This window comes from Falco biarmicus, chromosome 17 (genome assembly GCF_023638135.1).
Source record: "Falco biarmicus isolate bFalBia1 chromosome 17, bFalBia1.pri, whole genome shotgun sequence".
NCBI classification, from domain to species: Eukaryota; Metazoa; Chordata; class Aves; order Falconiformes; family Falconidae; genus Falco; species Falco biarmicus.
In genome coordinates this window covers 4329971-4356113 of record NC_079304.1, presented here as the reverse complement: position 1 = coordinate 4356113, position 26143 = coordinate 4329971, and the positions used below count along the sequence as shown (strand labels likewise).

The 26143-nt window shown below is 48.6% G+C and overlaps 3 protein-coding genes across 7 annotated transcripts in view; 1 reads left to right on the top strand and 2 right to left on the bottom strand.

Moving 5' to 3' along the window:
- Nucleotides 1-3714, bottom strand: part of FBXL20 (F-box and leucine rich repeat protein 20) — a 44151-nt gene extending 40437 nt beyond the window's left edge. For both annotated transcript variants that reach the window (XM_056362262.1, XM_056362264.1), the window contains exon 1: nt 3622-3714. In XM_056362262.1, the coding sequence (XP_056218237.1) occupies nt 3622-3663 (42 nt within the window). In that variant the 5' untranslated portion in view covers nt 3664-3714. The remainder of the gene's footprint in view (nt 1-3621) is intronic.
- Nucleotides 3715-7416: 3702 nt separating this feature from the next.
- On the bottom strand, nt 7417-21225 carry MED1 (mediator complex subunit 1). Of its 2 annotated transcripts, XM_056362155.1 has the most exons (17): nt 21010-21225; nt 18996-19102; nt 18095-18173; nt 17601-17655; nt 17340-17472; nt 16541-16569; nt 16085-16156; nt 15698-15772; nt 15040-15113; nt 14595-14684; nt 13758-13869; nt 13320-13444; nt 12987-13105; nt 12137-12338; nt 11860-11955; nt 11649-11754; nt 7417-10793 (listed from the first exon to the last, which is right to left on the bottom strand). In XM_056362155.1, the coding sequence occupies exons 1-17, from the start codon at nt 21035-21037 to the stop codon at nt 7544-7546; spliced, it is 4752 nt and encodes a 1583-aa protein (XP_056218130.1). In that variant the 5' UTR covers nt 21038-21225; the 3' UTR covers nt 7417-7543. The 2 variants fall into 2 exon arrangements, with proteins under 2 accessions (XP_056218130.1, XP_056218131.1); XM_056362156.1 differs by lacking the exons at nt 17601-17655; nt 18095-18173; nt 18996-19102; nt 21010-21225 and having other exon boundaries at nt 16541-16637; nt 17340-17471.
- A 120-nt stretch (nt 21226-21345) lies between these two features.
- CDK12 (cyclin dependent kinase 12) overlaps nt 21346-26143 on the top strand; it is a 29300-nt gene continuing 24502 nt past the window's right edge. Inside the window, exon 1 of one of the 3 annotated variants that reach the window (XM_056362158.1) lies at nt 21346-23275. In XM_056362158.1, coding sequence (XP_056218133.1) covers nt 22224-23275 — 1052 coding nt within the window. In that variant the 5' untranslated portion in view covers nt 21346-22223. The remainder of the gene's footprint in view (nt 23276-26143) is intronic. The other 2 variants (XM_056362157.1, XM_056362160.1) reach the window with 2 other exon arrangements.

Here is a 26143-nt window from a genome sequence, read left to right as displayed (position 1 = left end):
AGGACAAAACTGCCCATAAAGAAACGCTTTACAGCCAGAATCAACTCCCGCTAATTGGAAGTTGTGAAGACTCCCTGAGGAAGCTGGAAAGGATGATGTGCTTTTTTTTTTTTTTTTTTTTTAAAGTAGTGGTGGTTTTGTTTAAGGATGTAGAGGAGACTACATGAATTGCTCACAGTCCAGGGGAAAAAAAGGCAACTATAACCATTTAAGCCTGACAACATGGCTCAATGGAACACAAAACACTGCAGAGGAAGAGAACCCTTCAAAGCCCGGAGTCTGTTGGTGCTGAAGATGCCCACAACGTGACTGGTCTAACACCAAAGCAGCCACTGGCTCATAGAAAACGCTGCTGCTGATCGCAGGGCGGTGGTTTTGTGCTGGCTTACCTCCCTCAGCTCTCGGCATGCATCTAGGTAAGCGCTACCCATCTCAGAGCGGTGCCGCTGACCACATCCACTCTGCTCTGGAAGCCAGAAAGCTCAGAGGAGCACTCTGCCCTAGACGATGATGTTTATTTTGATGATGAGTTACTGACAGCAGCGAGCTGGGGAAAGCAAGCCTAAGACACTTGGTCTCCAGATGACATCCCGGGCCAGAAAAGCGTGGATGAAACAGATGAAAGAAGCGATGAGAACTAGGGCCTTTGGAAAGCAAACAAGCCCTCAAAGAGTAGAGTACCAGTCGCACAAAAGCATCAGATGTCGTCACATCCCCTCCAATTTGCTATCATTTCATTGTAGTTCACCAGACATCCCGTACCGGGTACGACAGGAGGCAGAGAAATGCCAAATATAAGCCAGGATTGTGATCTGTCAGGGCATGTTCCATATTAAACCGACACCACAAAAAATTAGGAGTCAATCTGGGTAGTGTTTTCCCTTTTTGTTTGCTTTGCTACAGTAAGTGGTTATTTTCTCTGTGGTGGCCACACCTCCTATAAAAGGGACTTATTTAGAATATGCTCATTTGGCTGGGCATGCCAGAGTTCATTCTTTCATTTAAAAGAAAGAGAGTTCCATTCTTCCTGGAACAGACAGCTGGCCACACATACGTACCAGAAACCCATATGCAAGTCAAATTTAAGCAGCTTAGCCCATATTCCATTACCATATTTTATTATTACAGTAAGAAGAAATGACTATTAAATCCAATCTAGATTGGATTTTAAAATTACCCAACAAGAATGGTTCACGAATCTGTTTACATGGCTTAACAAAAGGCAATAAACCAAAATCTGAAAACCCAAACGAAACTCCCCCTCAATAATTCACTTGTTAAAGCCTCAAACCGACAAAATACATATTAGTCACAACTCTGCATCAAGCTATTTTTACCCCAAGATAAGACTCCAGACTCAAAGGCCCTACTTACCACTCCTCAGCCAGGGGAACTACCACAGCAGTCAACTCTTGTCTCTAATCCGGAGGTAACGCAGAGGGCTATGTAGGAGGAGTACTAATCACCAAGCATTCAACCCCGTGCTGTCTTCGTTGATCTTACAATATTCAACAACTTTGAATAGCAGCTTCCAGTCTCAACACATTTTTGCATAATTGTCCTTATGTCACATTAAATATGAACTATTACACTAAAAGGCACGCTCTCCTCAGCGCATAGAACTTTTACTTTTAAAGCAGAAACATTAGAAACTGTTTTCTAGAAAGGACAGCTGCATTTCTACCCATACTTCCCCTCTGAAAAAATAAATCTATTTATAAGTGTGAATGCACTGACATGTTAAGAAGCTTTTTCAGACCAAAACACCCTCACTAGAAAACCAAGTATTTAAAGCAGAAGAGTTCTAAACTCATCCCTTCCAGGATATATAGGTGAGTGGGTCAGAGATAATCAATGCTAGGGCTAATAAAACCACACCCTTGATTTATTAACCAAAACATATCCAAACCCCAGGATAATGTTTAAAGGCACTTCTGGTAGCTCAAAGTAAGCCTTTCTATAATACGCTGACTCTTCCTGTACAAAAATAGAGTAAAAAAAATAGTAATTTTAGACCTCAACTACTCCGAGCATTTTACTTATTTTCAACTGGGCCATTTTTTACTATAGGAAATGATTTACAATTCCAGCAAAAAAAGCCCCACCCAAACAAAGCTCTTCCTCACTTTTCTTCCCCGATGAACTAGGTGAATCTTATTTTGGTAAAACCCCGATGAAAAGCTTTCCCAATATTGAAGTGAACTCCAGTATTTCAAGACAAAGGCTAAGCAAGCAAAAAAGGCCACTGCTGTATGAGAAGACGTTTCCCCACGGAAGACTGCTACCAACGTGTTTTTATTCTTTACTCTGCCCTGTAACCAGCCACTCTGCAGTAATAAAAAAAAAAAAAAAAAAAAAAAAAGGAAAAAGATGTGTCCAGCCAGGAACAGACTAGAACGGTAAAAACAATAACCCCGGATAAAACACGTTGCGCATGCAGCCTTCTCTTTCTGAGTTTCCAGGTTTAGCTCAATGTTTTTATGTTTGGATGCTACAGAAACAGGACTATTCCAACACTATTTAATGTGAAACCATTCTAAACAGACATGCTCCTACTTATTTACAGCGGCCGCCACGGATTTGAGAGAGGAAGAAAACAGTATCATGTGCAATATTACAAAACCATTATTTGCTGCACCTTCCTGGACTCCAGGGCCAGTTTCCTGACGAATTCAACGCTGATCTCTGTGGAACTACACTTCAGTTTACCATTAACCAAGTCTTTTGCCTTGCTAGCCTTCCTCTTCTACAAGGAGGTGACACAGCCACATCTTTACCCTTCCAGGCTCTTTTCCTCCCGTGTCGTCCTCGTACAGAACACGAGCCGGGCGGTCGAGGGAGGGAAGGGGCAGGTATTTTCATCCTCCACAACTGCCTCTCACAGAGATGAAAAGTAAACCCGGCTGCTGCCGCTCTGCCTGCCGATGCCCCCCTCCTCCCCCACCCGGGGAAGACAGCTGTTCCAACAATGCAGAGCTGGAAGCAGCCCTGGCTCGCCCGGCTGCTTTGTGCCATATTCTTTGAATAGATCTTATTGTTTACCGCCATCCCCCCCCCGCTCCTTCCGTCCTCTCCATCCCCCCACCTCCCCGTAATGATTTTTTTTCCCGGCTACTGCCCAAAAAAAGACAGGACGGGGGCACCACCCCCCCCCCCCGAGCCCACCCCCCCCCCCGGAGGCTGCCCTGGGCTCCAGCCCCTTCCCACACTCTCTGCTCCAGCCACTTCCCCGCAGCAACACGTTGCCAGCAGCCCCGCGCCCCCCCCATAGGAGTTTGCATCGGAAGGGGGGGGGGACACCCCCAACCAGGGCGAGGGGAGGTTCTCACACACACAGCCCCCCCCGCGTCGCAGTGACAGGCCCAAGCCCCCGCCTCTACGCACCCACAGCCCCCCCCCCCCCGCACCCAGCCTAGGGTAAAGCCCCCTCGGCCTCATTCATATAGCCCCCCCCCACCCCCGAGTTTGCTACAGGGCCGCGATGACCGGCTATGGGGGGGTTGGGGGCGGGGGGTGTCGCCCCACACCCCAACGCCGTGAGGGGACACACGGCGCGGCCTGGCCCCCTCCCACCCCGCCTCTCCTCAGCCGGGCCGGGCGGCCTCGCCCCCGGGGCCTCACCTCAAAGCGGCTCTTAGTGACCCCGTTCATCTCCCTCCGCATGGCGGGGAGGGGGGGGAGGAAGGCCGGCAGGGGGAGGAGGGCAGGGGGTGCCGGGGCTCCGCGGCCTCCACCCGCCGCCGCCGCGTCTCCTCCGGCCTTAACTTCAACCCAAAACAAAAACACGGCACCTGCCAATAACAAGCGCGCTCATTGGCCAGCGCCGGGCACGGCGCGCGGCGGCGGCGGGGAGGGAGGTGTGGGGAGCCGCCCCCGTCCTCCTGCCCCCCCCCCCCGGTGTGAGCGGGGGGGGGGGCTCTGCGGGGGGCGCCCCCCCCTCCCCGCTGCACCGGGGGCTGCGGGACCCCACCCCACCCCCCTCCTCCGGGGGCCGTAAGGGTCCCCTCGCCCATACCGGGGGGGGTGCAGCCCCCTCCCCGCCACCGCGGGGGTCGGGGGGGGTCCCGGTGTTTGTTGGGGGGGACAGGGACGGGGACACCCCCTCGCCCCTCCGCTCCCTTCCGGGAGGAGCGGGAAGACCGCGGAGCTCTACCAATGGCAGGCCGAGCTTTCGTGACGTCACGGTGATGTCATTCCCGCGGGAAAATCAAGCGTGGCGCTCCCCGCCGCCGCCTCCCGGGGCTTGGGTCGTCTCGGGGGTTGGAGGGGGGCGTGGGTTGGGGTGGTGCGGGTGTTAGCCTCCCCCCCGCCGCCGGCAGCTTCCAGAGACCCGAGAGCTCTTTGTACCAAAGAGATTTATTTGCATGTAAATAAACACGTTCTCTGCAATATTTCCAAAAAAGTTGAAAGTTCACTCTACATCCAAAAAGAATGCAAAAGGAGCTGGGGGTATTTACAAAAAAAAAAAAAAAAAGCTAATTTCCAGACAGGTATTTACATCACGACCATTTAGGAAACAAACCATTTTCTTTTAATCTCCATGTTGCGCTTCACCACCTGAGATTAAAAGGTTTGGCTTTGATTTGTGTTGTTTACACCTTTTATCTTTCCAATACTGAAAAGATGTAAAATCATTGTCGAGAATAAGCAAAAATATTTTAAAAATAAAACATTTGTCAGAGACCGAGCATTTACACATCAAAACGTCTTTTCGAGGCGCATACCTCAGCTCCCGTTGCCACCACAGAAGCATCGTGCAGCTGGGACCCGGCTCCGGTTTCTCTCTCACATGATTTACATCGCACAAAGCACACCAAATTGGGGTGAAAAAGCTTTAAATTGGGACACGCGCCTCTGGCAGCGGTGGGGCCAGGAGACTGGGAGACTTTTTTCCCTGTTCCTGCAGGCAGTGATGCCAGCCTTCCGCAGGAGAGATTTAGGATGCTGAACTTTGGTCTTGGGTGAGTGGAGAGGAAAGGTGCAGCTCTTGCCTTTAACATGCATTTTTGTGTTACCGATGGATGACGCCATACGGAATTTCCTTCCAATTTTTTACCGTGTTTCATAACTGGGACAACATGATTCCGACTAACAACGAGTCCAGCAAACAGTCCCGTCAAATCCCCAGCCCTGATTCGACTTGGAAGTTTCTTTTTGAAGGCGGCGCACGCTTTCACGCAACCCAGAGCAGATCAAAGGGCTTTCATAAAACAACTTAAAAATAAAAATTAAATAAAACTATGGGGCAGCATGAAAACAGATGACAACCTGTCGGAGTCTGAACAGGCATCATTTCCGAGATGCAGCTGCAGCAACAGGGTCTCCAGATAAATTCATCTGGTGGTGTATTTCTTACATCCTCTTCACAGACACCCTGCAGTTATACAATTCTGATGCTGTGTAAGATAATGTCATCTGCTCCAGGTTCAGACTTTATTTATGATTTTCCTATCATCTCACGATCTTCCTATCATCTCACAATCTTCCTATCATCTCACAATCTTCCTATCATCTCAGCAGGTGAAGATGGGAGCGCTGGTGGGGGAAGCTACAGTGTGCAGGCCACAAGGAACAAAGGATGAATGGGAAAGTACAAGAAAGGGAGACCTGGAGAAATTCAGGTTCCCGCATTCTGCAGAAGCCCTGGAATGAAGCTAAAAGCAGGAGGGAAGAGGTGGAAAAATCCCGACAATTAACTAAATAGCTGCCACCCTACTGAAAAGCCATCAGCCTCGCTATGGCTTTGAATGAGCCAGAAAAGAAATAACTTGCCCGGGGTATCACTGGGGTCAGACCATACAGAGGGCTGGAAATCTCTGTGGTTTAAAAGAAATTTAAAATCCTTGCCGTCTGTTTCGGACTGCATCCTCAAAGGCAAAGTATTATTCTCATTCCTATGGGCGAAATCCTGGCCTCTGGGAATCAACAGCAAAATCCAACAGGAGCGGGATTCTGCTTAGCATGTAATTCAAAAGATGTGTTTGCAGAACTCTTGATTTCCCGCATTCCTCTTCAGTGAACACATTTAACTGCTTTTAAAAATAAAACACTCTCCTGAGTCTCTTTCCCTTTCAGGGACCACAAGGTAAGACCACAGAGGATACCCGAGTTATGCTCCTAATTCCAGCCAAAAGGTGAAATTCCATCTTTTAAGGAAATCACTGCTTCTGCTGCAATTCTTATCCCAGATGAACCAGTTAGGGGCTGTTTTTCCAGCAGTGTCACCGCTAACACCGGGACACGGCTGACTCACACTGCCAGGCTAACAGCTCCCAGAGAGAGGAGGCAACTCATGTGCATGATCAGAAGTACTATTCGAGAAGCACGCTGCAAGTTCAAATTAAAAATAAAAAAAGCAAAACCCAAAACAAAACCCTGAAGGGCTCAGCAACAGAAAGAGATTGAGAAAACGAGGCCCATGGTTTGAACCGCGAACGCACGCGAGCTGTTCTATCGACATTAACGGAAGTATTCGTAGTGGATACATTATGCATGGCTCTAAAGCGCTCGAAGGACCGGGACGTGTGTGGCTTACAGTCCATCGCTTTACAAATGCAGCATCGGGGGGTTCTGGGGAAGCTCTTTGCTAAGGCTGACAAGGAAGCAACGCTCAGGTGAAGACAGTGGAGGTCCTTCACAATTTAGATTTGCTCCAACGCATGCCAGAATGTCACCAGCTTCACCAAAGCTACGGTGGCTGCACGTGGGCAGAGCTGCCCGAATCCGTGGGCTCTACCCAAATTCCCAAGTCCTTTTGGGCTCTGCATCATACAATTAAAACAGAGACTGTGTGAAACCAAGCAGCACGAGGCAGTTGGATACGGACAAAAATAAATAGCTAAAATGAAAGGGAAGTCAAAGACAAGACAGCAATCCTTCATCACCGTGACCTGGAAGAAAATCCTGATATCCATCAGAACACAGTGCCTGATTCTGCAGAGCAGCTCGTTATCACAGGAAGATGAAGTTGCTCAGCACCACACTGAATCAAGCATTGAACGAAGCAGCGCCACAAAAATAAAATAAATTAAAAAACCTTTTTTGATTCCTCTTCCAACCACCCTTTTCAAAAGAGGAAAACCCAACCCTAAAACATGCCCTAAAATAATTAAAGTTTCCTAAATACAAAAGCAACTTATTTTGAACGGGAAGAGGGGCAGGGGAACTGACTGTCTCAGAATAGCCTATGTCTGTTTGCACCAGTTTGGGGTCTGCTCCCACACTTACACTCATGCTTAGCTTTATACCCATTAACTCTAATGGGGCAATTAATACTTATAAATTAAGAATGAGTGTAAGTGTCTGCAGGATGAAGGCCACAGTCAGGAACCTGGCTTGCCGAATGAGTTGCTGGCGCTCACACTTTCTCTTCAGATTTTGGAGATCCTTTGAAATACTTTTTTGTTTTGTTTTTGGTTTTCCCCTCTTCAAACACACCCCATAAAAATCAACGTGGCAGGTTTGCAATGAAGAGTTCCTTCTTCCAATCTCCAGAACCCGCAGGTCCCGCATACAGCTCATCTTTTAAAGACACTAGGAAAAATTAATTGCCAATTAGAGCAACATCCATGAGATCATCATCTTCTTCCCCGATCAAAAACTCAGGGCTAGCCCGGGATGGTCGCTCAGCTGAAAGGATAGCGCTGCTCGTCATGGAAAGAGACTGGTCAGCTGAAATTGGGGACTTGGACCAGCTCTCCGGCTTCATGCTGTGGGATTTCTTCTTGTCTCTGTCTTTATCCCGATCCCGATCTCTGTCCCGGTCTTTGTCTTTCACTTTTTTCTTCTCTTTTTTGTGCTTCTTGTGTTTTTCTGAGCTATATTCAGGCAAAGGCCTAATGCCATCGTCAGAGCTGGGGCTGTTCTGATAGGATTTCTCTGCTATGGAAGAGCCCGACTCGCTCTCACTGTCTATGTTTTGGGGAGTGTATGCTGGTGACTTACTGTGGCTGGGAGAGCAGCGTTCGTGTTTTGGAGTAGATCCACTGATCAGAGGAGACCCATAGCTTTTGGAAGAAGCCATCTGAGGCCTTAGGCTATCCCCACCTCCTTCCCCAGGTTTCTGCAAAGTTACTTTGGCTTTAATACTAGGGGAACCACCGTCGTGTTTGCTGATGATAATTTTGGCCACTCCAGTGCTTCCAACATTTTTGGAATCTGAAGTCTTCTTGGAAGACTCAACAGATCCTCCAGAAACAGAGACTTTTGACTTCTCTTTGTCACTCTTCTCACGTTTGCCCTGGAACTCCCCCCCAGACATATTGTGTTTAGAGGACATAGTATGGCTTGAGGAATTGGAACTTGGCCCCATTTGTCCATCCATCGGGTCATCTCCACCAGGCCCGCTAGTGACAACCCCATGTTTCAGTTTGTCTATGACTGCAGTCAGCGATGGCTTCTTGTTTCTGCTTGGAGACTTGCCTTTGGAACTTCCATGCTGGTTCTGAGATGAAGACATGGAAGACCCACTAGACGAAAAGGAAGATGAAGATGCCGTCGAAGAATTGGATGAAGGAGGTGGTTTCTGTGACATAGACCCAGAGGATCCCATTCCTGAAGACGATTTCATACTTGAGCTCGATCCAGTCCCAGACATGTGGGAGCCTCCGGAACCTGAACTGATAGGTGACTTTGCTTTAGATGATGGGGGAGTACCTGGGACAGGTTTCATGGGAGAAGCAAGCTTGTCAGAACCTCCCGAGGGTCTCGAATGAGATGGAGAGATGTTTGGTTTACTCATGGAAGGGTTCATAAGTGACGATGGCTTTCCTTGAGGTTTCATCTTGGTGCTTCCAGAACCGCTGCTGAGGCCGTGTTTGGTGATGGGGGAGGATCCAGGCTTTCCCACCGACTGAGCCGAACTTTTGGACTGACCTGAACTTGAGCTGCCTTGGCTCGAGTAGAGGCTGCTGCTCATCTTTGAGCCAGAAGACCCTTCTGATTTGCTGCTTTTAATTTTGCCTGAGGTTGAAGAGGAGGAAGAAGAGGACGAGGAAGAAGAATGGCCATGGTGGCTTTTGCTGCTGGAGGAGGTGACAGAGCCACTACTGGTATACTGGCCATGTGAAGACGGTTTGCCAACAGTCACTGTTCCTTTTGGGATCTGAATGGTTATTTTTGGAATAGGAGGAGTAGCTACACCGGGAGGAGTCTGAGATCTGCCTGAGCTCCCAGGAGATTTGGACCCACCTGTGCTGGCTGGTGGTGTGAAAGGCCTGTTTGATGAACTGTGAGATGGAGATTTCCCATCTGTCTCCTGCTTCTTCCGCTTTGGAAGTTTCTCTTTACTTTTACCATCACTGGATGGCGTCCGGCTGCGCTTCCCTGGCTTCCCATCTATGCCGGGACCTGCCATGTTACTTCCAGAACCATTGCCTTCCTTTACCCGTTTCTGAGACTTTTCTTTTCCTAAATCCCCTGTATTCAGCAAAGGGCTCTGACCTCCACTGTGATGCTCCATGATGTCAGAGGACCCCAGTGCTTTGCTTGCAGCTGCAATAATACTAAAATCTACCGTATCAGACTGATTGCTCCCCTTAAATTTATTTTCCCCCCCATCAGCCCCCAAGACTTGCACCCCCAAAGTAGTTAGAGCCTGGGATGCGTAGCCCTTGAAATCATCGGTGTCTCCACTCTGACTACTCTCATCAAAGTACTCCTCCCCAAAGCCACTTTGACTCTGACTGTTCAGCAAGTCAGGATTGAAATCTACTCCATCTGGAAAAAAATGGTTTGAAGAATCGCTGTTGGGGCTCACAGCAGCGTCTGCTATGAGGTCTGCTGGATCTGTGTACGGGTTCTCGCTATTGTTCGTCTGAAAAACATCTGGGTCAAAGAGGGCACTTTGTGAATGTCCTGAACTAGAAGAGTCTCTTACTGGAGTCCCAATGGGCGGGCAGTCCTCGTTAGTGGTGGGGAGCTTGGAAGCCTCCTCTGCTATATCTGAAAGGATATCAGTAACATCAGCTCCAATGCTGTCCGAACTAGAAAGTCGAACCATTCTCTGAATACTGGGCTGCGAGTGAGGTATAGGCTGTGGGTATGTAGTAGGAGGAGTGCTGCATTGGCTGGGTGCTGGAGTAATATGAGGGGTGTCCAGGGTGTCTGCAGTCATGTTGACATCAAAAATGGGATTCTGGGAGTCAACATCCATTGAAAAGAGCTCCCTCTGGAAATCATCCTCAGTCTGATGCTTGGGCTTGTCGGCCGGCATGCGGGACTTTTTTTTCTTTTGCTTATTCCCCCCAGGGCCCATTTCCATTCTGGGGGAGCCAGAGGAAGAGTTCTGCCTTTCGAGAGGGCTGCTCCCATACAGAGTGGAGAAATCCTGAGGGGGATTCTCTTTAAGAAGGTTCATGAGCATGGGGTGGTTCTTGGTGTTGCTTGCTGGTGAGGATACTGGTGGTGGTGTGTGATGGGGAGGGGTTGGACTTGAGCCAATGGTAGACCCCACATTCCCTGTGATCTGCAACAAACTAGTGAGAATAGGGTTCTGAGACACTTTGCTGAAGTCCTCCCCATGGCCCACCGAGTCATGCCTCTCTTTCATGCTTATGCTCATGTTAAACAAAGTAGTGATGGGCCCCCCAGGAAAAGTGTTTGTTGGGGTAGTGGTACCACTCATTGGGTTGCTGCCTGTGGTCATGCCATACCCTGGGCTGCTGGCTGGGGGAAGATTTTTCTTCACCATATCTTCTACTGTCTCTGCAATGAGGGACAAGGCTGGTGTGTCTGCTTGAATCGTTTCTGCTTTCCTACGAATTGCTCTCATGGTGACAGGAATGGACATACATCTGCAAGACACAAGGCAAAGTGGTTAGTGTGTGTTTTGCTGCCCTATAGCAGTGTTCGCTGAAGATTTTTTAACAACCTCGTCAGACATAAAAGCAAGCAGTAAGGCTCTTGGGCAAAAAAGAGCAACAGGTCCAGGCACAGTAAACGCCCTGCTGCTCTGCTTGTACTTACACTTATCCCATCACACTTACCTAGCCACAAGACAACTGTGCCTTTATGCATTGCCTTGCAATCACAAAGGGAGAATTAATCAACCAATTAACTCTAATAACTAACAGCTGACAGATCATGATCTTGCAGTTAAAGCACAGGATGCAGTCTGGGTGGTTACCCTGACTCTGCCAGAAAACACCTTTGCCTGAGCTTGGCAAACCTAATTTCCTGCAACCCTGTAAAACATCAACGATAATGCCATGTTCTGCTCAAGGACAACAAGCCTGTAATGCTTGGAAAGCAAAGCCAGCTATTCTCACTCCAAAGGTCTGTGCTGTGCCCTCTTAACATTCTGCCGTGTTCTGAATGGTGGCTAGGGCAGGGGAGCCTTGACAAAAGGCCTGTGTAAATGACAAACGGCAGGGGAGCACTTCCATGTTTTATAAAAGGTAGAAAGCAACCGACTACAGTAGAAGGCATAAATAGGTAGGCACCTTGGAGACACGCTCAAAAATAAGTAGCTATGGTTCAGCGGCTGGAATGGAATTTTCAATAGGGCTCCAAGCTTTCCTCTCTGCCAAACAACTAAAACTCACCCACAAACAGAAAGGCTCCTAAACCACCAGAATAAATATGAGACAGACACAGAGTTCATCTGTAGAATTTGGAGGGCGCGGTGGCGCAAAGAAAATCTAGCTTACCTTTGAACAACTTTGGCAATGAAATCATCTGTACAGATAAGAGCATCGGACAGCCCTTTGTACAGCTTACAGTTCACGTGAGTAGAGTCTTGCACATCCATTACCACTAAAAGGGAAGGCATTTGGAAGAGATCAAAATCCTGGTTACAGTGGAAGAAGACCCTGCCATCCTTCCTGTAAACACACTCAGGCTTTTACTGAGTCCACTTACCACACACTAGGGAGTCATTCACAGGATGCTGGAAGGATACACTAAAGCAGGAGTCAGAGAGAGGACAAACTTCAAACTGCAGGATCCCAGGAGAATCTGAAAGACACGGGAACCATTAAATTAGGGAACACGAGAGATGAACCAGCTGAATACCCCCATATAGAAGAAAAAACCCAACAAGGAAAGCAGCACAGGCCCAATTTCTTCCTCCTACACCTCGGAAAATTACCCAGGGTTTCTTATCCACACATACTAGGCCAGTTGATGTGGTACCCACCTTCTTTTAAAACTGTTCGCTTGACACAGCTGCCAATCAGCGTGTTGTACGCCACCTGATGTCTGATCAAATTGAGGATGAGAGGAACCCGTCCAGGGTGCTGGAAGGCGATTTTACTAATCAGAGTTCCTTGAAGGCTTCTTCCATCTGGGAGAGGAGCATCTTTGTTCAGAAAGTAACAGTGCTGCTGTCCTGGAAGAGCCTGACAAACAATTTCTGCTTTACTCCAACTACTGCTGGGTACAAGGCAATAACAGACATCTAGGAAGGAAAGAGCGGGCCCCAGATCCAAGTCACGCCAAGCCACCTTTCTAGCTGAAAACGACAAACAATGAAGATGCTTTCCTTCCAGTCTGAACAAGGAAAACACAATTTTGGCTCCTCAGAAGTAGTACTATTGAACAGTATTCCCCGTCCCCACTAAAACAGTTTTCCTACACTACGGCATCCCTTCCGAGGAAAAGAGAAATCCTCTGAAGTTAACAAGAGGTCCGTCACTGATAAATTTAAGAACTAGCATTTCCCTCAAAGTGATGTGATCCATTCAGCCACACATTACAGTCCAAACAAGAGGAAGGGACGGAACCTGGGAAGGCTCCATCCCATACCTCTGCTGTCATTCCTGCCGCTGCGTTTCAACAGCAATGGATTTTTCATTATCTAATTTTCCTGATTACCGTGGTCCCATCTGTATCTGTATTCTAATGCTTGGATAGTATAGTTTTTCCCCATGAATAAATGCTGTATCAATGAATTTCCTTTACCCTACTTGAAAGATACCTGAAACAGATGAAAATCCCCAGACTGCTCATCTACAAGTACAACGTCCTGGTTGTAACAACATACTTACTGCATAGAAGCGCATATTGTGGTTTAAAGGTAAAGGATCAGCCTCCTTGGATAACTCGAACTGTGTGATCAGCTCATACAAGGGTACAAATGTTGGTGGTGTGTCAAACAATGGAATACCTGAAGGAACAAGATGGCACAAAACGATCGCACCCAGGTGCCAGAAAGAGACAGCGGGCCAGAGAAAGTGTTACCATCTAGCAAAGGAAACCTATCCAGGTTTTACTGAAAAGAGCACAAAACCTTGAGCAACTTTTCTGTCCTGCATTAAAAAATGGCAGAAGTTTATTAATAAAAACCTAAGGAATATCTGCTTGATGGATCTGCAACCCACCTGTGCAGCCCTGAAGCTTCTGAATGAAAGCTCGAGACACTGGAATGGGACGGGGGAATTTCAGGAAGAAACAAGCCGGTAAGTCCACGCTGTTGGCACTGGTGATTGACGAGAAAGACGGAGTTCTGCAATGGGGGGTGAATACAAGATCTTATTAGATGCAGGGCATGACTCCGGCTTCTGCTACAAACAGACATACAATTCACTGTTCACTCAAACACAAGCAGACTGTTAGACCTTCTTAAAAATTAAGACGCTCCTCAAAAGCATGTCACATGCCTGAAATATGTACTTATTGGCTTAAAGACAGCACTTAAGTGCCTTATAGAATGCCGTGATGTCACACAGTCTTCTCCCCACTCTGACTTCCACAGAATGTTGAATTTGCATCTGAACAAGGCCACTGAGAACGACCTGGCAGACGCGTCCTCTGCTTACCCTTTGCTGTCAACTGGATGAGAGCCCATAATCAGTGGTGCAATTGGAAGTTTGTACATAGCCATGGTTCCCTCAACTGTTACTGACACATTCATACCCAAAGACCGAGGAACTGCAAGAGGAAGCAAGGAAGAAACCCAAAACCAACATAAGCTGATGAAAAAAAACCAACACAAGCTTTACGAATTAAATATCACCACGCTGGAACTCTCTTACTTCCTCCAGAAGGCACAGTTTTCAGCGTTCACCTTTATCAGTGAACAGTCTACAGCCCAACTAGTTAAGCTACCTAATGCTGTATTTTTCTCTTGCAAGGTAGACCAACTGCATAATTCTTAAAATACATTCCAGATACATTTGCAAGTTTGTAGCGCGCTCTTTACAAAGCAAAACGAATAATAGTTTTGGACAGCCTCACTCTCTTCTTTCCTGAGACCAGCCTCAATTTTAATTGGTGCTTGGCTTTGACATTTTAGTGAGAGACGGATGTCCATGTACATGCATAAAAAATAATCTTCCGGTAAGATGGCAGAGACAACAAGTATTCCCCCACAATAAAATAAAACCTATCTTAATGATGAAATTCACCCTAAGGAGACAAGCTCTGCCTGCAGACTATCACCCCACCACCCTTGGCAGCAGCCCAGTTCAAACTCCAGAACAGGCACAAGGTTCAAGATGGTCAAATGAGCTTATTAAACCCATGTCCTCTGTAAGTCAACCTGTGATTTTCCTCTATTACAGGGTGACAGCAGAGGGCAGCCAGACTGCTGGAATTCTGCTTTCTTCTCTCCTTCAAGCACTAGTAGTCCACACTAGCTTCTAAAGCTGACCTACCATTGTTCTCATGCAAAATAACGGAGGCTCCAGTGCCATCTTCAAATAAATCATAGGGCGAGACGTAATATTTGAGATTCATCAGGAGACCTGCAGGAGAGAAGCTTTTGAACAGGCATCCCGACGATACAAGTTAACCCAACCGCTGTTAACCCCTGTAACCACACAACAACACAACCCACACTGTGCAGAGCTGCTCGTACACCTTGAAAAAGTTGCTCTCTGCTGTCAAAGGCACAGACATGGCCATCTGCCATAAAATTACTCCGTGTGGCTTTGTAAAGAAAAGCTGGCTTTCTGGATCCTGTGGGACTCACAAATACTCAGCCACCTCAACCCTCTGTTAGTTTGATTAGCATTTTCCAGTTAATGTGAAACCGATGTCCGTTATGGGGACCCCGAACAAAGCCATTTTTATTCTTTTCTAAGTGTTAATCAAAGATACCTCCACTCCTGGGGGTGAGATAGCCAACACTGCCACGAAGAATCTTGTCAAGGGGATTTGCATTGGTGGCTTGCCTGCAAGAGAGGCAATCAGAGGTCTGCAGCAAGCCAGAGTCACACCTGCTGCCAAAATTTACGTGCTTGTGGCAGTCTAAGATTTTAGCTCAATACACACACTTCTCAGTCACACAGAGGCAGCAATCTTAAACTTCACACTGTTACAGGCAAAACAAAAGCTACTTTACTCTTGGTAGTAAAAAAAGCATGGTTTATCCACTGAATCTACAGCAGTGAAAGACTGTCAAGTATTTCTCAATTTCTTGCTGTAAAACATGTTAACACTAGTCCATCTAATTATAAACTTTTTTTTTTTGCCTTTTAGACTTTCTTTCAATCGAATTCTGCAGTTACAACGGAATTGCTCAGAGAGCTCTAGGCATTTTTTCTTTACATATATACATCATTCCCCTGCTACCATAGGCCACCTATAGCCTCAGCATTGGACTTTTTAAAAATAGCATCAGATGATACAGGCACTAACCGGACACTTCATGGATACACAGCACTTGGCATGATCAGAACTGGCCACTGTGATGCAGCATTATTAAGAAATAAACAAACCACCACCACCAAACAACAAAGCATATAGATGTCCTTACCAATACATCCCTGCCATTTTTGAGAGATCCAGCTCTAAGGACTGCAGAGCTAAGTACATTTTAGTTTTAAGTTTGCTGGGAAAAAAAAAAAACAAACAACAAAACAAACAACAAAACAATATAAGAAAAACTGAAAGGGACCAAGCAATGAAATCCAACTCACAGAACTGCCGGCTGACAAGCTGCAGTACTTGCCATCAGATTGAGCATTTAGAAATTGTAACTTTTCAGCCTGCATTCCCACTTCACATTAAATCCTCCCACCCACTGCGTGCACATGCAAGCCATGGTGATGAAGTCAGTAGGATCACCCCCAATGAAAATTTAAGCATGTAATTTTGTTTAGTTTTATGTATGTGGATGTAAATAAATATATTTGAGACTTACTTGTCTCCTGGCAACTTATATAGGTTCACAAGCCCCCTTAGATGCTTAGAAAACTCATCAAAATTTTTCTCTCTGAAAGGAAGTAGGGAAAAAAGTTAACATGTATCCAAATTTGTAACAGATAAGGTTGTGGTTTAAAAAGTTATACTAATATAGATATTAAGTCACTTCAGAAAAGACTTTTGCTACATGAAAGCTACAAAACGTATTCTTCTAGTGATCCAGCTTTAAAAATTCCATGAATGTAGCGCTGTGGCTTGGAAGAAACCATGCACAGCAGTCAGAATCAGAAGCATCTGAACCAAAGCCAGAAAATCCCCCCTGGAGAAGCAGAGAGATTTTGTGGGAAAGGGATGGTTATGAAACATTTTGCATCTCCAGACATAAAATAGCATCAGATCACTACCGCAAAGAAAAGCTTGTCAGAAATCGCAACAAACAACTCTTGTTGCTCACCTCAGATGTTGCACCAATTCTGGACAACTCTGAAAAGGAAAGGACATACGATATCAATGTCGAATGAAGCAACTTCAGTCTTTGTGCAGCACAGCAACTGTGAAACATTAGGACAGTAAAATTTGTGAGCATAGCTTTTCACGAGAAGGAATACAATGCTCACAACTACACATTGCTATGGTTCTAGTTCTGCTCGTCAGCCCCCTCCGGAAGAATTCAAGCAATACTCTTTCCTTCTTAAATGACTAATTTGAAATAAACTTTTAAAATTGTGAAGCTTTCAGGTTGAAAACCTATGATCTTCTACAGAGATATTAAAAATGGTCTGTTTTCAGAAGAGTGGCTAGGGCAATGTAAATAGCAAGCTCAAACTCTCATGCATGTGCAGAAGGGAATTTAAGCCATTTTCTTTCAGCATTCCACGTTTTAATACTTCCCACTCACAGATCTAAGTTTTAATAAGATTAATTTCCCTATCCTTCCTCCAGAAACAAAATTCTCAGGAACACAGCGATAACTTCCTCATATAATTTTGCTGTTATAAAACCACTTGGAGAAAAAGAGAGACCATCAGGAAAACAGTCCTTGCACACGTACACTAGGCCGGTGAGATTAACCCACAAGAACAGACTACTCCATGGAGGCTTTTACTTTCCACTAGAATGAGCAGCAGAGGTGTAATGCTAGGTCTAGGGAAACATTAAATATAATCCATTTCCTCTGTTCAAACAAAAGGGAGCCGAAATGGCAGTTCCAAAAACACAAAGGCATTACCCTCGTCTTGGTCAGTAATACATACCACGGGGTTTTCTCCATGGTGAGCCACCTTGACATCACACAGCAGCCCTGTAGGATCTAACTGGACTTCCACATAGAACATGTCTGAAGTGATGTAACATTCAGTGCCATTTGCACTAAGGTGAGATCCAAGGCTTACATACAAAACAAAACAAAAATTGCTGAGATGCACACAAAAAAACCAATCAAACCAGCAGTGAGATTATGATGTGTACAGATAAACAGGAAAAGCCTCAGCCATAAAATAAAGAAGCAGACCTACCCATTTTGTCTAGCTATAGACTCTAAGCGATCTGTCATGGCAGGCAGAGAAGATACTAGATGGAGAGAGGAAAGAACAAGGCTTAGTGAAATGATTCAACATTTCCCCAGGAGCGAGGCATCGGCAGTAAAACCAATCTCAACTAGTTACTCCCTCCCACGTCTTCACATGAGCGACTATATACATTATCTGTACTCAAAATACACGCAGAACAATTTGCATAGAGAAAAGCAAATGTTCTCAGAACTGCCAAGCGAGAAGGGATTTTCTTCTGCAAGTGGACTTCAGGTATGGGCATTTACAATAAAAGTAACGCGGACAATCTTGACTGGTACTGACCAGGATAAGTGTGCTTATGTACATGTGAGCGCACACCCACCAGGAATACTGTGAAATGGGCCAGCACCAAGCTTGCCTGCTTTAATGTTGTGGAGTATTTCCATAGCATATGACTGTTAAGCGGTTTGTAAAGCACATGTACAGAACGTACCAACCTTTTAATGCCTTCTGCAAAGTCTCCAAACAGCTCACCAGATGTTGGTGCCCCCCAGAGTTCATCACAACTCGCTTTTCCTTAGTCAGATAGAATAAAAATGTCCTTTTAGTGTATCACTCAGTGAGAGGGAAATATTGCAATTTTTGTTCAGTCAAGTGAGGTTTATTTAGGTAATTAAAAGCAAGTTAGATTTCATCCCAAAATTACATCCTCATTTTAATTCCAGTAGGAGAACAGTATCTATTTCAGAAGGAGGTAACAAAGGCAGGCCTGGAATTGATTTTTCATTTAAGCAACTTGCTCATCTGGAAGAACAGACTGTAGCAACTTTTTAATAGGCATAAGCTAAGAGTTACCTAAGAGACTACAGAGAAAGAACAAGACAGGCAAACTTTTAACACCATAATACACACGGAAACCTTTGATGTAGCTCTCCCCTGCCTCCTGCTGCTCCTTCCCCCCACTCAGAGACCACGTTTAACTAAGCCAGCACCAAGCTTTGAGTATTACCAAACAGGGAGCAAATTGCTTTACAAAACGTAACATCCCGAAAAAGCAACCGGCAGAATGGTTTGGGCTTCCCAGCACTGGCTGAAACCACAGGTTTGACCCTTTTCCTGGCACCGAGCTGACAGCTGCCCCATGTCAATTAGGCTGCAGAGGAGGAGGCTGTAATTAGGGAAGGCAAAAGCACGCCAGACAGAAAAGCTACAGACATCACTCCCTCCCCTGCACACTGTTGGGTGCAATAACTGACACGCCTCAACCACGCTGGCCCAGGAGGAAGCCAAGGCTTGAACAAAACCTAAAGCACTTTGAAGAGATCTAGCAAACCAACAACAGAATTATTACTAAAGAAACACCAGAAGCCCTCCTGCTCAGACCCCAACAATCCTCACCATGACTTGACGGACTAACTTCATGGTTTCTGTCCAAGGTCTGGCTTGGTTGTACTTTGCGTGAAGTCTTTCTAAGAGGGTACTCATCTTATTCAGCTTCTCCGTCTCTGTAAGACACAGGAATATTCAGAAAAAAGAATGAGACAATACTTGAAGGTTAACAAATAAAACAGTTTGGCAGTTGTATTGAAAATACTTTCCACCTTTAAGCTAAACACGATTTCAAAACACTTATTTACTGCTCATGTATCCCTGCAGCCTAGGCCTTAAGGTTAAGTAAATGTTAAGGAAATATCACAAGCTACCAAAACCTAAAGGACCATAAAATGCCTACGGGCCTCTCGGGGAAAAAGCCCAGCTCCTATTCTGCATGGACTCTGAACGATGCTAAGTCCTGGCATGACAGGAATATATTGGGGCACTGTTTGAAGATACAACAGCATGGTCTGAAGATAAAGCTTTCCCTGGGCAGGAAACTGAGAGTGTAGAACACATCGTGTTAAAGCAGTGAGGTTAAGTTTTCTTTCCTGGATCCCCCTTCCCTCTTCCTGTTCTCTCTTCCAGCTCTCCAACTTCTTGTGCAGTAAAGACCATCACAGACCCTTCCATCACCAAAAACCTCAACCAAATGGGTCCAACTGCCAGTTGTCACAAATGCCCTGATCAGACACACTCCAGCCTCCCACTAGCTTGAAACTGAGGGCTGGTGCCTCTGCGGTGCTGTTCTAGAGGCAGGGCACGGCTCCATACACTGCAAAACAACGATGCGGCAGACAACTGTAGGGGTCATGGATCTCTACCAACCTAGAACCTACTCGGCCTTTACAAAACACCTCTCTTATCCCACAGACTCCCATCTAAGCCCTGTGGTTCTAGAACATCATTTCTGTGTGTTTTAAAAAGTTCCACTCTTACGAATATCTCCCTGATGAGAGAAAATGAGGGCTATGGGATCAGTGACTAAGCAAAACATTAGTGTTGGACAGTTCAGCCAAAAAAAGTTCCAAGATAAAATGGTTCATTTTTTCCCTACCATCTATTCAGACACATGCACAAAGAGAACGCTGGTTTCAGGAGCATTATAACGTTGTCATTTTTGCTAACAGACAGGTTTTTCCTACACTTGCGTTTGTCAAAAAAAAATCCCAGGGGCCACCACTGCCAAAACAAACCCTGTCACTGGCGCTAGTGTGTCCAAGGCAAACAGATGTCTGTGACATTTTAACTGCTACGGCATGCAACTACAGAGTAAACCCTCACCTGCAAAATATCAAGGGTTTGTTTTCATCACTGCTGCAAGTACAAATTGCAGACCTAATGCAGACCCCAACAAATCCAAGTGTAGGAAAGAAATAGGGAGTTTCAGACACTTTATACCTCTCTGCTACGGGAGAATCGCAGGACAGCTAAGGTGGGAAAACACCTCTGGACATCACCCAGCCCAAGCCAAGCCACCCGCAGCAAACTGCCCACCCAGGACCCTGCCCAGACGGCTCATGAACAGCTCCAAGGATGGAGACCCCACTGCATCCCGGGGCACCCTCTGCCAGTGCTTGGGCACCCTCAGAGAGATAAAACCGTTTCCTGACGCTCAGGTGGAGCCTCTTGTTTGCGCCCACGGCCTCACCCCCATGAGCCGGGGTCCCTCTGGGGCTGTGTACAGCCCGGGGCTCGCCGGCAGCCCAGGGGCAGCGAGAGCATTGCCAGGCCTCAGCGGCCACCGCCTGAGGAAAACATTCGCCTTTATTTCCTTCCACATGGAGCCCGCCCCGCAGCCTGCATCGAGCCCCACTGGCCCGACCGGGGGAACGAGCCACGGCGCCGGAGAAAGCCTAGGACGGTGCCACCGGCCGCGGGACCCTCGCCCTCCCTCCGGGGCCGCAGCCCCTGTGCCGCCCCACAGGGAGGCACCTCGGTCCCAGCCCGAGGCCGGGCCGCGCCGGGGTCCGGCCCGTCTCCTCACGGCGCCGGCGGGAAGCCCCAGCGCCAGCCGCGCCCCGCCGGCGGCACTCACCCTCGGCACCGCCCGGCGCCGCCTTCATACCGCGGCCCGGGGGACGGGCGGCCCGCAGGCGGGCCGCAGCACCAGCGTGGCTTCGGGCCGGGAGCGGAGGGAGGGAGGGGGGAGCCGCGGCCGGGCCGCTCCGCACCGGCCTCACACGGCGGCGGCCGCCGCCATCCCTCCGGCCGCGGCTGCGCTGCGGGCGCGCAGCGCTCCCCACCTCTCGCGAGAGCAGGCACTTCTCGCGAGAGCGCGGGAGGGGATGGAGCGGGGCGGGCGCGGCGTGTGGCGGCAAGCCCCGCCCCCGCCCCCTCCTCCCTCCTCCCGCCCTCCCTCAGGCCGGGCAGGCCCCGCCGCCAGCCTAACGGCTCCAGCCCGCAGCAAAGCGGCGGGAAGCCGGGACCGGTAACACCGTGCCAGGCCTCGCAGCGCTGAGGGGGCGGCGCGTCCATAAAGATTCGTTACGGGGTGGAGGGGAGGGAGGGGGCGCTGTCCCCGCCCGCACCCCAAATAAAGTTTCACTCGAAGCCGGCGAGCGCGTCATTGCGCGCGCGCGCGGGGAGGTGGCCGCAGCTCTCGCGAGAGGACGGGCCCCGCGCGCTTCCCCTCCTCCGTCAGGTCTCGCGGGATCGTTCGCGGGGCGGAGGGCGGCGGTGGCGCTGCTGTCGCTGCTCTCGCGAGAGGCGGCGGGTTCTCGCGAGAGTTGGCGGGTGCCCCCCTTGGACGCGGAGCCGTTTCGCTTTGGGAAGTGAGCGGGGGGCGGCGGCGGGGCGCGGCGGGCCGGGCCGGGCCGGGGGGGCGCGGGCGGCGGCGGTGCCCGGTGGGCCCTTCCGGCTGAGGGATCCGCTCGGGGCCCGGCAGCCCGGTGCTGAGGGGGTGGGGAGGGATCGCGGGCCCAGGCCCCGCCTTCCCGGGGCGCCCCCGCGGCGGCGCTGCCCTCCGGGCCTGGGCCCCTCGGATGAGGCGGTGAGGCCGGTGCCCTTCCCCCTCCCCTCCCGGTTCCTGCCCCCCCCGCCCCCTCCCCGCTCCCCTTCCGCCTCCTGCGGGGCCTCCAGCCGCCGCGGGCCCGCGCTCCCTGCCCCGCTCCCCATGTAGGAGGGGGTGTTGGCGGCAGGGAGGGCCGAGGCCGGCGTGAATGGTGCCAGGAGCGGGCGCTGAGCAAGTTTGAAGTTTGGGGGTTTTGGAGGATTCCCCCCCTCCCCTCTCTCGAGCACAGTGGAGGAGGAATGCCAAACCCGGAGAGACATGGGGGCAAGAAGGACGGGGGCGGCGGGGGGTCCCTGCAGCACGCGCCTGGCAGCGGCAGCTCAAACAGCAAGGAGAGGCACCGGCTGGCCTCCAGGCACAAGAGGCATAAGTCCAGGCACTCCAAGGAGTCACCGCTGGCAGCCCAGGAGACGGCAGCACCCTTGGGTGCGATGATCAAGCCGCTGGTGGAGTACGATGATATCAGTTCGGATTCGGATACCTTCTCCGATGATGTGGCCCTCAAGCTGGACAGGAGGGAGAACGAGGAGAGGAAAGCCGACAGGAGCGAGAGGATACAGAAGCACCGGCACCACCAGCACAAGCGCGTGCGTGAGCTGATGAAGAGCAAACAGGCAGAAAAAGAGAGGAAGTTAGAAAAGAGCCTGGAGGCATCCAGCAGGTCCGGGTCCACCAAGGAGAGAATATCGGGATCCTCCAAGAGACTCCTTGAGAGCGACGAGCACCCCAAGTCCCTGTCCTCGAAGAGTAGCAACAAGGAGTCTCGGTCGGCCAAGGCACACAAGGAGAAATCCAGGAAGGACCGAGAGCTCAAGTCCAGCCACAAAGAGCGCAGCAAAAGCCATCGGAAAAGGGATGCTCCAAAAAGTTACAAAACAATTGACAGTCCGAAGCGGAAATCCAGAAGTCCTCACAGAAAATGGTCTGACAGCCCGAAATTGGACGACAGCCCCTCAGGAGCCTCCTACATCCAGGAGTACGACCTCAGCCCTCCCCGCTCTCACACATCCAGTAACTACGATCCCTACAGGAAGAGCCCCGGCGGCTCCTCGCGCCGACAGTCAATCAGCCCACCCTACAAGGAGCCCGTGGCTTACCAGTCGAACACACGCTCTCCCAGCCCTTACAGCCGGCGGCAGAGGTCCATAAGCCCCTATAACAGGAGGCGTTCGTCGAGCTACGAGCGAGGCAGCGGGTCGTACAGCGGAAGGTCACCCAGCCCTTACGGCCGCCGGCGCTCCAGCAGCCCTTTTGCCACCAAGCGCTCTGTGAGCCGAAGTCCCATTGCCAGGTGTGTGCTCTTGCCCTGGGGAATGGGGAAGTGGTCGGGGTGGCTCTGGCCATGGGAGGGGTTAACCCCCTTCCGCATCTTGCTGGGGCCCAGGTCACCAGCTGCCTAAGTTGGCTGCAGAGTGATTTGTGGGAAATCCCTTTGGTTAGGTTCGTGGCAGTTACCTTTAAAGTGGTGGTCACACTCTGGAAAACATCTCCCTGAGTGGTGGTAGGCAGCGTCCATGTTGGCTGTCAGCAGAGAGGCCTAGGGCTGGATGAGCTCCTGGGATTAAATTACACCCACCTCTGGAGGTGGCCCCCGCAGGAGGGCCAGGGCTTGTGGGGAGGGTTGTGCTCTGAAGGGAGATGGAGCCAAGAGCTCCTGGTGCGGGATCTGGTGTGCTTCCCTGGTGAGCAGTTCAGCCAGGGAGAATGTTTTCACCTATTTCTGGAAGCCTTTCTATCTGGTTGCAATGTGTGGGGACTTGATCACGCTTTTTCACTTCTTTTGAGTGTATCTTGCTCTTTCTGAACTGACTTAGCTTTTCTTTTTTTTTTCCTTGAATTAGAGATGACCACACGTAAACTCCATCTTTATAGCCTAAACTTTCTTTTATCAGTACTAGAGTTTCTTGCTTCCATTCTGAAATGGGGGCATTCTGGAAGGGCAAGTAGGAACCAGCTGTATTTTTGCTTAACTATACTTTTTTTTTTTTTCTTTTCTTTAGTCAGTAACCTTGCTACAGAAGGCAACTAATATTTGAAGGTAGTTCTGTGTGTTTTATTTCAGCTGTTCGTTAATCATCCTGTTACATGCACGAATACATAGTCTAATGTTGATTCTTCTTTTCTAGCTTCAGCTTATGTTAAGTGAGTTTCCAGTTGTCACCATGGGTGCTGGGGAGCTTTGGTTGTAGCTCCATGGCAATTAAGATGTGACCTGGAATGTAATCGCTATAGAAATGCTCTGCGCTGTGTTAGCTGTGCTGCATCCTCTGGTCCAAACAGGAGCTGTGTGCGAAGAGGCTGCCTCCAGAGCGCATTTATGTGATCAGCAGTTCCCAAAGAACGCGGGGCTTTTGGAATTTGGCCTTTGTTGCTAAAGCTCTTCTCTTAACTTCAGGAATACCGTCTTCCATAGTGGGCTTGAAATAGTGCCTTTGTCCTTGCTGCGAGAGAGGTGTGTTGGTTTTAGCACCCTGGAAGCTGTTACGTAAAATCTACTTATTTCTGCTGTGATTTTACATAGTGAAAATTTCCTTCAGGCTGTTTCTCCTCTGCCCTGTTTTCTCTGCGTACACCTGGGAGGTTCTGAGGGATAGTCCTTGCTGCTTTACTTCTCCATCCCTTCAGTCCTTTTTGCCCTGGTGGCGTTGCTCTTGCATGTTATTTCCTAATACTTTTGGAAGAGTAAGAATACAGTAGTAGAAAATGTATGTATAATTCATGATATAATTGTGTATTATGGCACCTGTTAAATGTCCATGTTCAGCCCTAACCAGGGAGAAACCATGTGGAAATGGGAGCAGTATACTAAGAGGTGGGTTTTTTTTTCCCCCAGGTTACTCCACTTCCCAGGAGAAGCTTACTTTTTCTGTAAATGGCTAGTTCTGATTTGAGAGATCAAGCAGTTACATTTTCCTCATCTTAATTATGGGAGCAACTTTGAGGGACTTTGTGCTGCTTCCCTGAACTTCCATACTCGCATAAGAAACTTTTTAAGGGCGTCTTTGACTCACTGACAAAATGCTGGACCCCAAACCAAAATAGATTCCAAAGGTTACTTACTGTTTACGCTCAGCTTGTACTGAATTCTTTGAATCTCTGACTTCAGTTGATAACCTGCTACTCTTCTCTCTTTTCTGGGCAGATAATTTACTCTGTTACGTATTCTTTTAAAGCAGAACAGAAGCCATGGATTACACCTTCAGAAAACATCCATCTGAAGCGATTTTAGTAAAGGGACAGAGGGGGATTTAATGCGTTTTACCTATGTTAGGCAAATTGTAAGTTATAATTCATACATTAGTTTTGCTTCACTGAGCTTGCAGTCTGTGGAAGTTGATGGCCTAATGCCTGCTCCAGCAGCCCGTGGTGGGGCTGCCCCTCTGCTGACGGCAGTTCAGGAGGAGCTCACCTGGAGGAGTGGATTGGCCTGAGCCTTCCTTGCCAGCTTTGGTTCATCTGCTGCAGATGAGTGTGTAAATGGAAGCAGCTGACTTTGCACTGGAGTAGCTGGGGAGCAGCGGCGTGACCTCTTGTGTTGGCTCCTGTGGAGGGGCCAGAACACTTTTGGAGAGAAAACATCTTTAACTGGCACGCTCACTTAGGCAGCGAGCATCTGACTGTGGCTTAAATTCTTCAGAGGAGGTAACACAGGCTTTTCTGGGACACTGAAGTATTTCCACTACCGACGATCCAGTTTGTGTTCTGGGGTGGGTTTTTTTTTAGCGGATTCTGTGTTTTCTTTAATCTTCCATGTCCAAAACACAGTGTTAGGAAACTGAATCAATGTGCTGTGCTGATTGGAGAATATACAGAATGTTTGCATTTCAAATGGCTGTGCAAAACAACTTGCTTTCAATTTAGGAGGAAATGAGGATGATTTGGTCAGCAGGGAAAATAACAGATGTGGCTTGCCATTCCTTGTAGCAACTGTTGTCGTTGCAGCTAAAACTAGAAGAAGAAATTCCAGAGTCCTTCAGCTTGCTGAAGGTGGGTTGTGCTCTGTACTAAGTATAGCTGCTAAGTGTGAGTGCGTGCACGTGCTGTAGTAGTGGCCACTGTTACGCAGATTCTTGCCGTGGCAAAAGGTCGTTGGGCATTCATAAATAAGAAACTTTAGCCTTCTGTTTGAGCTTGTTTCCTGAGCAATTAGAACACGGGG